Below are 16,656 nucleotides of genomic sequence, written 5' to 3'. Positions count from 1 at the left end.
ATTCATCCTCACCACCGACGTTGTTAACCTTTGTAATTTGAGTTGAACGGGAAATTAAATTCTTGATAAGTTCTTATTTTAACTTAGAAAAAATGTGATGGTATTATAGTATTATTTAGAGAAGAAAAAATTTGAATAATTGAATATATGCAATGAGATTTAGGTCATTCGGAGAGTGTATTTGTTTAAGTACATAAATATATATAAAAAAAAAGATTAAAATATAAATAAAATAATAGAACCAGAAAATATATTAAAATATATACATGAGATGATTGATGATGACTTTTTGGTCAAGGAGCAGCACATACTTGAGTTCATAGGCTTGTTGATCACATCAAGTAATGTATATTTTCGTTAAATAATTTGTGTCAGACTCCAAAGCAAAACTGTCCTGGCACTGGGGAGAGGTCTTCCCTCTGAGACCAGGGACTAGGAACGAAAAAAACATTGGTCATTCTAAAATCCTACGGTAATAAACCACATTCAGGTTTTAATCAAAACCAGGATACAGATAACATAACCGTGACCCACAGTTCCTATATGTCAGTGCCCCCCTGCTTAGAAACTTCCAAGAGATTCTGAGTTCCAAGACACTGTAAGAGTTGATTCTGGTGCTGTTCCAAATTTCTAAAGCTGTTTCATCTTATAAAATATCAGACTAATGGTCTTAGAAGTGCATCCTTGGGCGTGAACAGGTGACAAAGTCCAGCTGCTGCAGATTTTTAGATAATTGATACATACGTTAAAATCCACAGCCTGCTATGCCTGCCCTGTACCTCACCCATGTGATAAACAATCCAACCAACATGAGCAATGTCCATCAAAACAACGGAATCTTCCCAAGCATGACAGCATAAAACAGAAAAATCAAAATCTGAAATCACACCCACAGATCCAGCCCATATAACCAGTCAAGTTTCTACTTAGAAAACAAATCCAAAACAAGAAAGGGAAAGCAAAACTAAAGAAATTAGACAAACTAATTCAAACTACCAAAACTAGTTGTTCTGTATTTGTCAGCACAGATAAAACTCATTCCTCGTCCATCACCTAATGTTTCCTTCTAGTCAGAGGTCAAACAGTTACAAGGATGGCAGTGAGGAAGAATTAACAAGGGTTGAGCCGAGTAGATCATTGCAAAGGCTAGCCCCATCATTGGTTTTCTTGTTCCCTGCTCTTGGGCTGCTCCCCGCACTGCTGTTAGAAAGTGAACCAAATGAAGTCTTCTGTAAAACACCAGTGGGGGATGACCCTAGTCGTGGGCTGCCATCCCAACCCTCTGTCATGAGGTTAAGAGCTGACGAGTTCTTGCAGTCCCCTCCATTGTTATTAGTGCTGTGCAGAACCTCTCCTAGAGGTCCTCCCATGGAAGTTTCCCAAGAGATGGGAATCCAATTGGCTTGCCTTTGGTTTGGTTCATTGAGGACACTTCCCACTCCCAAGCCCATTTGAATCGGGTCAAATTCACGTGATAATCTCAGTGGTGAGAGCGTGAGTTTGTCATTTGTGGGTGAGGAAGTGGAAGACATGAAGTCTGAGGAAGCCATGGGGATTGAAATTGAGAGCTGGGTCCTATCTGATTGCAAATCAATATCAGGCCAAGAAATGGCAGTCCGGTCTGACTGGTTTTTGGGCCAGTCATCTATAAAATGGCGAAGGGAATGTTGTGAGTCAGGCTCATGGTTGTTGAGGTCTTGGGAAGAACCAAAGTTTCTGCAGTTCATGAAGGAGGAGCTTTTACTGAGGAGGGAGTTGGAGGGGACGAGACCAAACCCAGCTCGAGAGGATTCTTCATATGGGATCTGCTGTTTTGGCAAGGAGAATTGGTTTTCTTTAGATTTCTGGTCAATGGTGGAAGATAAGATGGATAGGCCTTGTGTCTCTTGCATTCTCTCACCCACATTCTCTTTGTTCAAAAATATCCTGTAAGACAATACAAAACGTGGAAAGAGGCGTTCAATTTGCCTGACAAAAGGAATTTTTTTTTCCTGTATCATAGCTCCAATGCTAACAATATGAAACATAAAGTTTTAACAAACACAAAGGCAATCCTTCTCATGAAGGAATCTTACCTACTGAAAGTAGCCACTTTCGCTAATGCAAAGATGATTTGGTGGATACTACTTTAAACTAAAGATAGGGAAAACGAGTATTTTCCATATGGTACCACATAATGCACTTGTTATGTATGGCTTCTATGGTAGAATAGATGCTAAAGAGATAAGAAATCCAAGGCCATGTGGCATAGTTTTACCTATTGATAGGGGTGGCTGCAGAAGGATTAGATGCACCTGGATGCAAATTCTTGATCTGGTGATGCGCAATGGCAAGGCTGTTGGATGTGCCGCCACCGGGCACCACTGATGCTGATGAAGAGGAAGTAATAGGCATCAGCTTTGTGGCAGTGGTGGTGGGTCCGGGGACGGAATGGCCGGTTTGGCCTTCCACAGGCTTTCTTGAACGATGACGGCCCCTGTTCATGTGCCGCTCACAATACTTCTGATCGGCAACTGCATCTCTTGAGCACCGCCATTTCTTCCCATCAGTCCTCCGACATCGTCCTGGCTCAGGATCGGTATTGTTGGAGAAACCCAGATGGAAAGAACCCCATCCCACTATAAACATACAAGAGAAAGAACACCCAAGTCAGGAAAGACAATGAAGAATACAAAATCTACTCAAAATAGGGAACCAAATTTTCGTTTAGGTACAGAAACTGTTTATGTGTTGCTGACATTTGGTTTTATGATAAAATTCAAAACAGAATAAAAAGATATTTTGCCGCATGTGAACAACAAAGGTGGGGCACAACAACTGATTATTTATACTATCAACACAGGATCACCAACAGAAGATCCAATGCTACAGAATTGAATCCCCAACAACAGAGATAGTATGCGGCTAATCTCTACATCAAAATGGATTAAAGCAAATCTTGTTTAAAGAGGAAACACAGCACATCTTTTGTTTACCAACTTACATGTATTGGGTCTGAGAGCTCCGGCAGAAAAGGTAGAGAACCCAACGGAATCAAGGGCTTTTCTGATGGGCATGAGCAAGTTTGATGGTATAGGCACATTTGCAGTGATGTACTTGTAGATCAAGGCCTGGTGTTCTAGCTCCATCCATTGAGATTGGGTGAATGGCCCTCTAACCCCTGCCATAACCCCATGCATGCTTCCACCATTCAAGTTCCCAGAGCTGTAACCTGTGGCATAAGAAATCAGGTCAAAGACAGAAAAGCCAAATCCACACATAATGTCATCGCACATAAATTAGAATGGGAATTGGAAATAAAAGAATCCATCCAGCCCAGCCCAGAGTGTAGAGAAGATATATATATATATAAAAGTGGGGGAGATGAAGCAAAATGGGATTTAATGATTTGTTTTTAACATTTAAGGAAGCTACATCAATCACGAATTTTTGTCTGCGATGAAATAAGAAACAAAGGGCACAGCACAAGCAAGACAGAAGAGAAATTAAAACCAAATCGAAGGATGGGCCTTTTGTTTTGTTGGCTCCCTGTTTGGTTGCCCTATCCTTGCTTCATATGTTTTCTTCTTTAGTGTTCTCTAGTCTCCTGTATTGAAACATTATCAGAACCAATTTCCCCCAAAACAGGAAGACAGATTTTTAACTGATAAAAAAAAAAAATCACTTTTTTCTTTGACAAGACTTAAAAACAAAGACAGGAGTAGATTTCTACGAAAAGGCCCATATACCAGTACTGGGAATCCAACACAAATAACAAGCCATCTTTTGCTACACAACACGTCTAATCTCTCCAACCTCACAAACAAACATTAACCAAAACCCAGCTCCCAGGAATCAAGCTGCATGAGAAAATTACATACTCATGTTTCGCTCCCCAAAAGAGGACCAAGACACATCACTTTCATTCCCTCAAAATGTTGCATACCCCACAGGTTTAAAGGCTTAAAATGCTTGTAATTATATACCTGTATTTCTATTATAAGCAGAGGATGTGTGGTGATAGTAGGGAAATATGGCATTCTGAGAGCTCCTCTCCATAAATAGAGGTTCTGATTTGGGAGAAGAGAAGCTGAGCATCTGCTGTTCTTGCTGACCAGCATCAGAGAAGAGAGTGGTATTAGATCTCAGTAAAGCATTTCTGTGTGGAAGCAGCATTGCCTTGGAGGCTGAGAAATCATCAGTTTTGGCAATCTTTAAGCTCTTCCAATCATCTTCAGTAGCCCCAGATCTCTCTTGCTTGAGGAACCCAGATCCGTACCACTTTTGCTTGGTCTCAGGATCTGAACCAAGAGAAGCTAAACCAGTGTCTGAACCCACCAACCCATCCAAACCCATCACCCCAAAATCCATAAAGAAACCGCCCACCAGCCACCTCCTCCTACAGAAGCACCAGACTCAGGAAAAGAAGCATTGGGTCATCAGACAAACTGACTGAAGCTTGTGAAGTTGAAGAGTAGTGCATATTTAAGAGTTAGGTCACTGTGTGCCCTCTCCCTTTGCTTCAGCTCAGCTTAAAGCCTGCTCCACAAAACCATTCTGGTTTAGGAGTAAATGTTTTGAGAGAGAAAATAAGAATAATAATAATAATTGCATAGAGAGAGAGAGAGAGAGAGAGAGAGAGAGAGAGAGCCGTGGGGAATGGAAACTCACTCAGCAAAGTGGTACTAGATATATACCCTCTACATATCTGGGACGTGCTACCCAAAAGAAAATCTGTTTTTCTTTTTTCTAGAAAGCACACTTCTTCTTTTTTTTTTCCAATTACAATCTTTAAATTCTTCAATACATCCCAAAATTGCATTAAACCTCCCAACCCAACTCAATTCCTTTCATAATTTATTTTTCCAAATTGAACACATTATTGAAATTATAACAAACTTCCCTGTGTGAAACCCAATCAACTCAATCCAGGGAAGCTTTAGGTCCATGTCAAAGACTAACAGGGCTATTGTTGATGTTGTTTTGATGGATCACATGCCAATTAACCTCGTTTATATATATATTCTCTCACCCATCGCCTTTTGAGCAGTTTTGGCTTGCAAAAGTTTCCAGACCTGTTTTTCCTACAAAATAAAAAGAAAAGAAAAAAAAAAAAAAGGCTGCTAGGTTTTGATAAAATTTGTCTCCCATAATTAATGAAAAGGACGAAGGAGTGGTGGGCTGCATGAACAAAGATGCATTGCCACGTGACGGCTCCCCCCACCATTCCAAAATTCTACATTCATGTATCCTCCTCTCTCTCTCCCACTCTCAGTCTCTCACCCCCTACCCTCTCCCTGCCCTTATCCCTGTTCCCACTCCCTTCCTTCCAGCTTTCCAAAATTCTACAGGAATACACTCTGAAGTTAATGAAGAGATGATCAGACGTAAAGACTTGGACTAATATTTTTATGATGCTACCTTTAATTTCTGAATCAAGTGATAGTTCACCCATGAAATTTATAATGCCAAACATAAATATAACTTGGATGTGGAAGGAAAAATACTGAATGAGACTAGATTGCAGAATATTGCCAATACTGCAGCACCAATTAAGGGTGATTCTAGATTCTGTAGTTATGCTTTACATGCTTTGCCCCTTAAAGAGGTTTGCATACCTTTCATTTTTCGGTAAAGATCATAAATAAAAGCTATATATATACTAAGATAGTTGCCCCATATACACAAAGCTGGGGTTTTGTTCTTATACCAGTCGGGGGTTCTTTTACTGGCCAAGTGTCTATTTCCATTTTCCACTGACTGAAGTGTGAACGCCCATTTGATGAAAGAGAGACAGTAAATGTGGGAGTAAATGTTGATATAAAAGAGCTCTCTACGAAAGGACCTTTTAGGAAGAGTCTCTCATAAATGGATACCTGACTCTCCCCATTTTTACGACTATTCCAACTACAGAGCTGCTGGGGACTAGCTCTGGATTTAGGGGCTTTAATATAACAAGATTTTGAATTAGAAGTGGCTGTGGGTTTTTGTCTTTGGTCAAAGAAATTCTAGAATGTGATGATTTCCTAGTGCTGACTGCTGAGGCAGGGTGAGATATGAAAGATCCAAAACCGCATTTTAATAGGCTTTCGCATGTGTATGGGGTTTTAATTAATGGAACTCTTACTCCCCCTGAAGCCTGTCTCTTCTAAGTCTTAACTTAAATTTCAGTATACCAAGTAATCTTTCTTCTATAAAAATTTTAAATACATGTCGCGAATCAACTGAAGAAGCAACCCATCAAATGTTGTGTATAGGATCAGCCATTTTACCACAATTAAAGCATAGTTTCACTGCCAAATATCCGAATGTTAGTGTCGAATCCAGCATCATCTCGTGGTCCAAGTCTGCACCCACCTTCCAACCAAGTTGTGCTATGGACAATCATTTATTGGAAAATGTTTTAAATTTCTATGAAGTGTTTGTTATTATAATATTAATTTTATAGATTAAAAAATATTATTAGAAATATATTTATAAATATTTTAAGTTGAAAAATATTAAAAGATGAAAATGGATTTATAAAAACTACATAACAAAAATAAAAATTGAGTAACATTTAATGAAATGAAAGAATACATCTTTTAAAGTATAGATACAATAAATAGACAAAATATAAAATGTTTCGGGATTTGATAACTGTATCTAATTTATGTCATTAATAATATTTTTGATGATAAATTAAATTGATTATCTTTCATGTGAATTGGACACATATTTTATGGATTACGGAAATTGTTTTATTTTTATGTTATTGAATCATGTTAAATTTGAAACTTCAGTTCACTCCCAAGAGGAAACTATGAGTACAACTATAAACTTGGACTTGTGCCAAAAATGCCCAAGTCAGCATCAATTGTAAGGCTTTGTCGTCAATGTACAAGCCACCTTGAATGTTATAAGTTATAACCCATCAATATAAATAAATATATACGGAAATGGAAATGAAAATGAAAATGGAGAGGTATATGAGTGTCAGTGAGCAGTACTACCTGTGGCTGGCTGGGTTGAAATTTAATAAAGCTAGTCAAAAGTGTTATGATGATGATACATGTATAGAGGGAGGGGCGTTTATACACACACTGAGTACTGCACCCGAGTACTTGGGATGCAGAGATGGTAAAAATATTTAAAATAATTCCTTTACAGAAACATCGTATCCATATGGGCCATGCATGCCTTAAATCCAATATTAAAGCCGAAATCAGGGCTCTACGGCCCCTGAGCTTGGGAGGTAAATAAAGAGCTGAGAAGAAGGACGATGAATGCTCCAGCTCCACATCTTTAACTTCCATTTCTCTGAACCCACTGCATATTTGCATTTAGAAAATATAACATGCATCATAACTGTCATATTTTGCAATTTAATGGAGCCAAGTTGCAAGTCTTACACTACTCTCACATAAATGGTTGCTTATACTCTCTGTGCCTAATTACTAAGCTCCAGATATTCATATTTCTGACACCCCTCTTTCACTTCTAATGCATGGGTCCCCTAAGTTTTTAACTTCACATTCAACTAGTTTTATCACAATTCCTCCACTCAGCTGCTCAAGCTTTTATTTTGTACATGATCTCCTGTTCCAATCCAACTAGTCACGAGGCAGTGGCTACTGGTGTGGGATTCAACTTTAATTGATAATGGAATTTTCCATTTTTGGGACCGTCGTGCCAAATTATGGCGACCTTCTATTGATACAATCCTTGTGTCACGAGCCTCTGCATGGTCCTTGGACCAGGATTATCCAAATCGAAAAACTTTTACTTCATTTATAACTAGACCTTGTTTTTATAAATATTCATTATTTATCTTCACTCATATCAATGAAATGATTGACAACAACATAAATGTCAAACTAATTATAGTGCTACATTATCATTAGAACTTATTAATGATAATAAAAAATATTATGAACATTAATTTCGACATTATTGTTGTTATTAGCATCCAATAATGATGTCATGGTTATTCAAATTAACATATTCGGACCTGGTCAATCAAAATGGTTATGTTTGGGGCTATTTATGCTACTACAATAACAACCCTTCCCCACTGTATTTTATTGAATATAATGTTTCCGTATATATAAAGAATTAGCCAAGCCAGAATCTTCCTCAGAGGGTCTTCCGTCGTCGACGCGTATAATACACAGCGTATGAGGGACGCGTGAGGGGGAGGCGTAGGAATGTACGGAGGAGGCGCGTGAGATAGGTGCGACTTTTGATCCTCCATAGCAGGACAATTCACGGAATCGCAATAAAGTAGGGGGAGTGGCGGGATTAGGACAATTTGCTGCCTCCACACCTCCCCTGCAAGAGCGGCAGTGTGTGGGGGTGGAAGCAGAGAACAATGGCGTAAGAAGAGGAGAACAAGCGAAAAAAAGGAAGAAAAAGCAAAAAAGGGTGTGTGGGGGGGGGGGGGGCGGGGGGGAGGAGGGGGAGGGGGGCAACGACATATCAACTCCGAATCTCAATGCATGGATGAGGAGGGTGATGTAGACGTGTCAACGAAGGGTATGGGGTGGCACGTGGGCCCACGACATGATTGTAAGACGCAAAGGATATTTGAAAGACAAGTGGGTGAAGACAGGAAGGGAGAGGGCAAAGAGACGAGTGCGAAGTAGTGACCACCACTCTCCCCCCGCACCACTACACCCCGAGTGCCGCCTTCCATACACCCCCCACTCGCCTCCTCTTTGCCGACAGCCTCCCTCTGTCCCACTTGCCCCACTTGCCCCTCGTCCTCTTCCCTCCTCAGCCCTCACTTTTACATTTCTATCATGTTCTCTCTCAACCGTATTCGTTTTTGTTTTGGACAACCTTCCAATTCCAATTCCAATCCTATTTCACTCCAATTTTAAGTGTGATGGAACTCCATTGTTCCCTGTACTAAAAAATTCAGGTTTTAATTAATTAAATTTTTTTCGAGTACATTTTGTATGGTTAAAATTAAAGGCAAAAGAAAAAGGAAAACCATTGACATGACCGGGGTAGCATGGAGCAAGAGCCATTAATAGAGCAAAAGCATCTCACCGCTTGATTGGATGGGCATAGGTGAACAAGCAGTGATATTTGGTTGTTGACTTAATAGAGACAGATTTAATAAAGCTGTTCTGGTCCCATTACAAGACAAAAGGCAAAACCGGAGCAAGTGAGATATTTGTGTTCTTCCCCAAAGGCCCTCCACCTTTTCACAATCCCTTCGTTTCAAACCACTCATTATAAAGACGTGTCCGGTGTCCGGTGTCCATGGGGAGTCTTCCCTCCCCTCTCCTAGTCCTGGGTCCCCAAAACACAGTAGTAATACACACACTCGCATGCCAATATGGCAATGTACCCCTCGCCATCCCCCTTCCGTCTCTCATCCCACTTCGTACCAATGAATTCCCACATTATTGTCACTTTTGTGGGCCCACTCACCAGGCATCTCTCGTGAAATTTTCGAATTTCAGGACTTTTTGTAAGATGAGCACACATGATCTCCCCACACACGGGTACATATATGGATACACTCTTTTACCATATTGGCTGACTCGGTGACATCTGCCAATCCTACCACTCCCTCTTACTACTCACTACTCCTCGCATTTTAGGCATGTTTGATTCTTGCACTCCAAGGTTTTGTCCGCCTATACAATGCCCTCCTCCTCATTTTACTTTTCATCCTCTTCAAGGATTGTGGTTCTATTTGTGTCCAAACCCCTTCCCCACCCCACCCCAAATGGAAAACGGAGTGTGATATTTAATATCTTGAAATACAATTACTTCTCATTTGCATTTCGTTGAAGAGGAGTATACCAGTGGCACTCAAAAGAAGGCATGTGGAAAACTTTTTACACGAAATAGGACCCATTGTCTGTCTTTTCTGCGTCTTATGGTATTCACCACAAGCATTATGCAAGGAATGATGTCATGATTTCGTGGGAATTGATCCCTGTTCTCTCTGTATCCCAATGCACGATAATATAATTTTCGAATTGAGTAATAGCTCGTCCGGCCGTCCTACTCAACACTCCACCCCCTCTCAAACACCAGGTAACAGTAACGCATCTTCAACATTGGGGGGACAAATTCAAAGCCTCATATTGTTAATTAATGGCTCCATATGTATTGCAGAACAAGAGGGCTAAGAAAAAAAAAGTAGGAAAGAGAAACTACTTTATTTCTAGGAATGCTACCAAAACATAATAATTAGAAGGGATGAACATATCATAGAAATCCCCAGTTGAGGTCACATGTCACGTGAGCAGCTTCCTATTTTTATTTATTTTTTGTTATAATAAACAAGCTTATGCTGACTCAAAAGATCATTTGGTCCCTTTGAACAGCCATTAGAGCTTCGATTTGTATGGATGAGGACATGATTGCTTCTCTCTTTCTCTCAGAGTTTGAGAAGAAATGGAATACATTAATGCCTTGGGAAGCGCATGGAATCCATTTAATATGATGCTGTTGGGATTAAAAAAATGGAGAGTTTGTTGGGGGTATTTTTTTAAAGGGAGGTGAGTGGGTCACAGGTGTCCCGTAGAGATATAGCTCTGGTTGGTTGGGTCGCAAAGCAAATCACTTCAAAAAAAAATGGAGAAGAAAAGTGAGCTACGGCCTAGGGCATCCATGCATGAGGCATTAAAAAACAGGTAGGGAGGCTCATATTTTGATAGGGTGTGTGCAAGTCGGAAGAGTGTGTAATCCCAAAGGCATGTCTCATCAACTTTATATCTTGGTCAAAATAAAGAATAACTAATATTTCCAGAGAGCCACCATGCCTGTCCTTCCACTGTCCGGTCTTTAGGTGCAAGCAGTTGAGCCCCTCCTTTTCTAAATACCCCCACACCCCACTCTCCAAGGTTTTCTAGGACTCTGCCATTAACTCTTCACTATTTCCCAAGCTCATTCCCAATGTCATTGCCATCCCCTCCTTTTTTTGTTCCTTTTCTTTTCTTCCTTGTCTCGTCACCCCGGCTTGAGTTTGTGGCAAGATATGGCTCAATTGAACTACATTTTCATTTTTAATGTCTCTCATGTCCTCCACTATTATTCTATACATGGTGATCTATTCTTATACGCTGGTTTTGTCTATGTCCATAGAGGCAATTGGGCAACATGAGATCTCTAGCTGAAAAGGTAGCATCTTCTTCCTTACATCTCAAACGGTAGTTAATTTTCTTGCCATTTGCCTTATAAAATTGCATTATGCCTCGCGCAAATGATTAAAAAAACCACAAGAAGAAGAAAAGTTGAGTGTAGCATGTGGAGCTCACATTTGCTTTGGCTTCCCATGGGTGCCATCTTGTTCTCTGAATTGGAATTTTAGTTGAAATTTTAAATTATTTAAACCCTTTTACCATGGTTCAAAAATAAGCAATCCAATACATATCATCAATCTTACGTAACTAAGAATATCATTTACTAAAAATATTTGAACAAACCTATGATTACCTTTTTTTTTTTTCTTTTTTTCTTTTTTTCTTTTTTTCTCTGTGTTTTCCTTGTCACATGGTCCATGATTGCCACGCGACAAGTGATGTTTCCAAGAGCAACCCTAGCCGCGAGCCGCGAGGATGAGGCTGACGACCCTTGGATCAAACTCCAACAAAACAATGCGTACTTGATAATTAATTAGGGTTTTGGACTCCACTCATGGCCTCAACCAACAATTGGCACGGGCCCAAAACCCTAAATCAATACAAAATGATATATATTGGCTACGAGAAGATGACAAACACATATAAGTAATCCAAGTGAGATTGGGAAACCCGATGACCCATCTTTCAATCAGGATTCTAAGTAGCATTTAAAATCCAATTTTACCCATATGTCCCAAAAGCTTGATTGCTGATACATGGAGCTTGAGGAAGGGTAGTATTGCCATTTTCATGGGGATGCCCCCACATGATTATTCAACTCCTGTAATAAAAATATTATTGCAAGCATTTGTATGACAAATTCAAAGTTTATGTCACATGGTGGTGAATTAAAAAAAGAGAAAAGAAGGGGGAGGGTTGATTAGTTAAATGATGAATGTGGATTGTTTATGTTCACACATCCATGAAATAATAATTTGAATGCAATAATGGAATATTCGCACGCATAAGATTGGGGTGGATTATTGTAATGAAATTGGAAGTTGGTTTATTAGGGAGATGAGGCCCTGGCATGTGGGGAGATCTCGGGATTGACTCCCTCTGCACGAGCTTTGCTGCCTCTTCTCAATCCTATTCGATCCCATCCCATTCAATTACCATATACAACACTACTGACTTTGGGATTTATAGGAGGGTTTGTGTTTGATCACCAATTTTTAAAAAAAGAAATGATAGATCACGTTTCCATTTTTAATAATTCAAAAGACATGGAATTTGTTTGATCTTGTAATTTATTTATTTTACATAAAATTGTTTTTATTTTTATTTTTATATTTGATCTATATTTTTTTGGAAATAAATTTTAAAAACAAATTAAAGAATAAGTAGGAGTTATTTTCACCAATTTTTAAATATAAAATAGAAACATAAGTCTTTTTTTAAAAAAACTTATTTTTAAAAATAATTTTTAATAATAAAAAATATTTTAATAATTTAGGATTGGGTCAATTAGATGCTCCCATTTGAATGAAATTATATATTTTTTAAGAAGGATAATTGATTTTACTAATAGTGTTTTGAGTGATTTTAAAAAATGTTTTTAATATTTTTAACATTTAAAATTTTTTTATCTTTCAAGTAAAAAAAATATTAGAAGCACTTTTTAGAATTATTATCAAACGCGTTTTAAAAGTTCAAACCAATGATATAAGGAAATTTTTAAAAATTAAGGAAATATTTGATTTTTTTAATAAATGAAAATATTAATAGGAGTAAAAAGAATTTTTGGCTTTATTCCGTGTATTGTTTTTGGCTTCCAAGTATTTTTTTTATATATGAAAATATTTTTTTAGTAAAACTTGAAAGATTTTATTTTATTTTTTTATTCAAGGGAGGCCGGAGTACCTTGAGTCAGACTGGTCGGAGTATCTCGAGTCGCACTTTGGCGCGGGCGGGCCTCCAGAGTTTTAAATTGAAGCGGCTGGAATGAGCCCAGATAAGAACGTACCAATTTGGGGCCCACAATCACTGCCCAAGGCCCAACTAATGCAGATCAGGTCCTAAGTCTTGGCCCAAAACCAGCCGCGCCTTTATTAATACCGTCAAAGGCCCAAAACGGAGTAGCTCGATCAGCAGCATCCTACTACGAAAATATAAAAAACCTTAAATTTTATAAATTAGTTTTATCTTCATTTATTTAAAATATATATATACATCTAAACACATAAAAGTTTAATAATAAAAAATCGATCCCCTTTTAGTTTTGGTTTTTATTAGCAGTCAAACTTGATTTAGGATTTTTTTCCTCTTTTGAAACAAATATTTTTAGGAATATTAAACAATAATAAAATAAGAAATTTTAAAAATTAAAAATCTAACTAAAGTACTTAGAATTTGAATACAATTAAAATTAAAAAACTAATATATATATATATATATATATATACATATACAGACGTTTATCATATTTCTCTTTTTCCATATTTATGTTTTTAATTAGCCCACTCTTACGAGTAAAATAAAACTCAATATTTTATTTTTATATTTTTAAGTTTTAAGTTTTTTTTTTAAAATTTCTTATTTTATTGTTGGTGTCAATCATAAATTTTTTTATTTAAAAAAAGAAAAAGAAAATGAAGAGATTTATATTATATAAAATATAAAATTATTATTAATTAAAAAATTAAAAAAATATTTTATTTATCAGGATTAAATTTTATAATAAATTTATTTATAAGATATTTTTATTAACTTAAAATAATAAATTAATTTTTTGATAAAATAATTATTTGATTTATAAAAAAATACACGTATTTCGAAATCGAGGAAGATAAGATTGGTTTATAAAATGTAAATAAATTTGGATAGGATAAATTAGGAAGAGATAAGTGAAAATAGAAAGAATAGTTAAAGTGAATAGAGGTGCGCGTGGTTGTGTGGCAGAAAATAGGGTATGCCAAGTAGAATACCATACGAAAAGGGATTCTAGGTGTTTAATTACAAGTGGACCTCCCCTCACACTCTCACACCCTCAGTATTTGATTACCAGGAGACTTTGATTAAGAATTTAAGAATGGGTTGCTACTATAGATTGTAGTTTTACCTAGGGTTAGGGTTAGGGGTTTTGTAGGGGTTGGAGACTTGGAGTGGCCATGGCGGAGCAGGTCAAGTTGTTCGTTGGGGGAGTTTCCGGCGCCATCACCGAAGGGCTGCTGAGGGACTACTTCAGCAAGTACGGTACTGTTGTGGAGACTTACATTAGAAGGGATTCTGGGAGAACGCCTAGAGGGGGCTTTGGATTTGTTACTTTTGCTGACGCTGCTTCCCTCAGTAGAGCTCTCCAGGATCAGCAGCAGCATTTTATACAAGGACAAAGGGTGTGTCTGATGTTTCTTTTTTTTTTTTTAACTTTTTGTTTATATTTTAAAAAAAAATTTGGTTTCAGGGAGTATCGTTGTTTTTCTTTGGTTGGTTTTCTTGTTTCCGCCGGAAAAGTCTGATTTTTTATTTGGTCGCTGAAGAAATTGAGGAAAAAATAATTGAAATAAACTTCGCAACTTGGGGTTTGAATTGTGATAATTAATTGTATGGAGCCCCGAATTAGGAACATTCCAAGATTTGATACGCGCTTCTTTTTCCCTGTTGGTGAGTTCTTGGTTTCTGGTATATTTTGTAATGTTTACCATGTTTTTATAGGTCGAAGTGAAAAGGGCGATGAACAAAGGTCAGAGAAATTTAGATGGTAGTGGCAATAATAATTTTACGTCGAAAAAGATCTTTGTGGGAGGGTTATCATCTAATCTAACAGAGGAAGAATTCAAGAATTACTTTGAGAGGTTTGGTAGAATTACAGATGTAGTTGTGATGCACGATAGCGCTACTCGCCGCCCGAGGGGATTTGGGTTCATTACTTTTGAGTCTGAGGAATCTGTTGAGCATGTTATGCAGAATAACTTCTATGAGTTAAATGGAAAGCGTGTGGAGGTGAAGAGAGCCGTGCCAAAAGAAGCAAACAACAATAATAAAAATGGTTATAATATGAGGATGGGTGGTGGAAGAGGGTCTTCCTTTCCTCTGCATGGGCAGAACTTGCCTTATGCTCCTGCTCCTGGATATGAGATTTTTCCAGGTTATTTTCCTTATTCAGGATATGGATGTATTGAAAATTATTGTTATGCTGCAACTAGCATGTATCCTGGTGGTTACTTTATGGGAGAGAATGCTGGAATTGACTATGGAAGGACACCTTTTCAGCACCCTTGGAATGGCCCTGGATCTCTTGGCAGTGCTATCATGTATCCTCCATACTCAAGTGGTAGGAACATGGTTGCTGGTTCGTCTAATGGGCTTGTAGGGCCAAGAACAAGCTCTAGATCACAAGCTGATGCGACCCCAACCCCATCTCAGAATGACTCTTCCTTGGAGGATGCTAATGGTAACTTCAATCCTCCCTCTTTGGTCCTGAACAATTCAGTTGGGGGAAAGTTGGGTATGGTTTGCAATGGTGAAGCTCCTAATTCGGCTGGGGAGAACTCTGGACCTCATTCTTTGAAGGATGATGGTGCTGTTTCTTCACCTTTGAAAGAAGATGGTTCTGAATTTTCTTCGCATTTGAAGGTTGATTGTGCTGCATCTCCTTCAGATTCAAAGGATGATGGTACTGTTTCTCCTTCAGATTCCTTTGATGGTGCTGCTTCTCCAGATATAAAGGGTGATGGTGTGGCTTCTTCTTCAGATTCGTACGACAATGGTTCTACTTGTAGCTTGAATACAAGCACTGATAATTTGGAGTGCAATGGTGCTGCTTCTAATTCTAGTTACGACATACAAAATCAAAATGATATTGATGAACAACTTAAGCCTTCCCCTGATTGTGATTCTAGCTGACACTCTACATTGAGAGATTGGTGAGTATCATACTGACGGGGTTAGGACTGCTCCTTTACATTATTGGTTCTGTTTCCTGACCATAAACATTCTTGCTTTGTTATCTTAGGTTTCAATAATTTATCCATACAGGATTTGTCTTGTGTAATATAATTGTTTCTAAATTCAAAACTACATCATATTTTTTCCCCTATCTGCAAGGTCCTACGACAATGGCACATGGTGTTGCAGCCAAAGCTTTGGTTTCAAGGTTCATTCACAATATGATCTTTCATTCGTATTCACCGTCAACTATATTTAAAAGCATATTTCACTGTATTCCCACTTTGAGTTACCTTGATCTATTTATTTGTCTGGTAGGTATTATAGATTGCCAAAACAATGTAGTATTAAAGCAGAGCTCTTGTTCTTGTTAAATGAATTTGGGTGATCTTCTGTGAGCTAATAATTTTTAGCATTGCCCCAAATTTTATTCTGTCACTTGAAAGTAAAAAAAATTTAGCATCCCAGAAAGAGGATCTATCTGTAAGACCCTTCGCAATGCTCTCCTAGTGATGGACTCTTTTTGTTTTTTCATAACGGTTCCTAAATGTTATAATATATGCATATATTTATTTGGGTTTGTTGTGTCTTATGTGGGAAGCAATTTCGAGAGTCTAGTGTAAGAGAATGGCGAGTATGGTCCCCCGTTTATATTCCTCTCACG

The 16,656-nt window shown here is 38.0% G+C and overlaps 2 protein-coding genes across 2 annotated transcripts; one reads left to right on the top strand and one right to left on the bottom strand.

The window, feature by feature from the left end:
- Positions 1–819: 819 nt before the first annotated feature.
- Positions 820–4,641, bottom strand: LOC100260890 (growth-regulating factor 1). Its single transcript, XM_002283468.4, has 4 exons — positions 3,966–4,641; positions 2,984–3,211; positions 2,258–2,618; positions 820–1,926 (listed from the first exon to the last, which is right to left on the bottom strand). Exons 1-4 carry the CDS (start codon positions 4,348–4,350, stop codon positions 1,086–1,088), a joined length of 1,815 nt encoding a protein of 604 aa, XP_002283504.2. The 5' UTR covers positions 4,351–4,641; the 3' UTR covers positions 820–1,085.
- Positions 4,642–14,063: 9,422 nt separating this feature from the next.
- LOC100255821 (uncharacterized) lies at positions 14,064–16,143 on the top strand. The gene is made up of 2 exons (XM_002283473.5): positions 14,064–14,440; positions 14,760–16,143. Exons 1-2 carry the CDS (start codon positions 14,216–14,218, stop codon positions 15,948–15,950), a joined length of 1,416 nt encoding a protein of 471 aa, XP_002283509.1. The 5' UTR covers positions 14,064–14,215; the 3' UTR covers positions 15,951–16,143.
- The last annotated feature ends 513 nt before the right edge of the window (positions 16,144–16,656 follow it).

Source organism: Vitis vinifera, chromosome 18 (assembly GCF_030704535.1).
Source record: "Vitis vinifera cultivar Pinot Noir 40024 chromosome 18, ASM3070453v1".
Classification (NCBI taxonomy): Eukaryota; Viridiplantae; Streptophyta; class Magnoliopsida; order Vitales; family Vitaceae; genus Vitis; species Vitis vinifera.
Note: the sequence above shows the minus strand (reverse complement) of the source record. Positions and strands in the feature narration are given on the sequence as shown.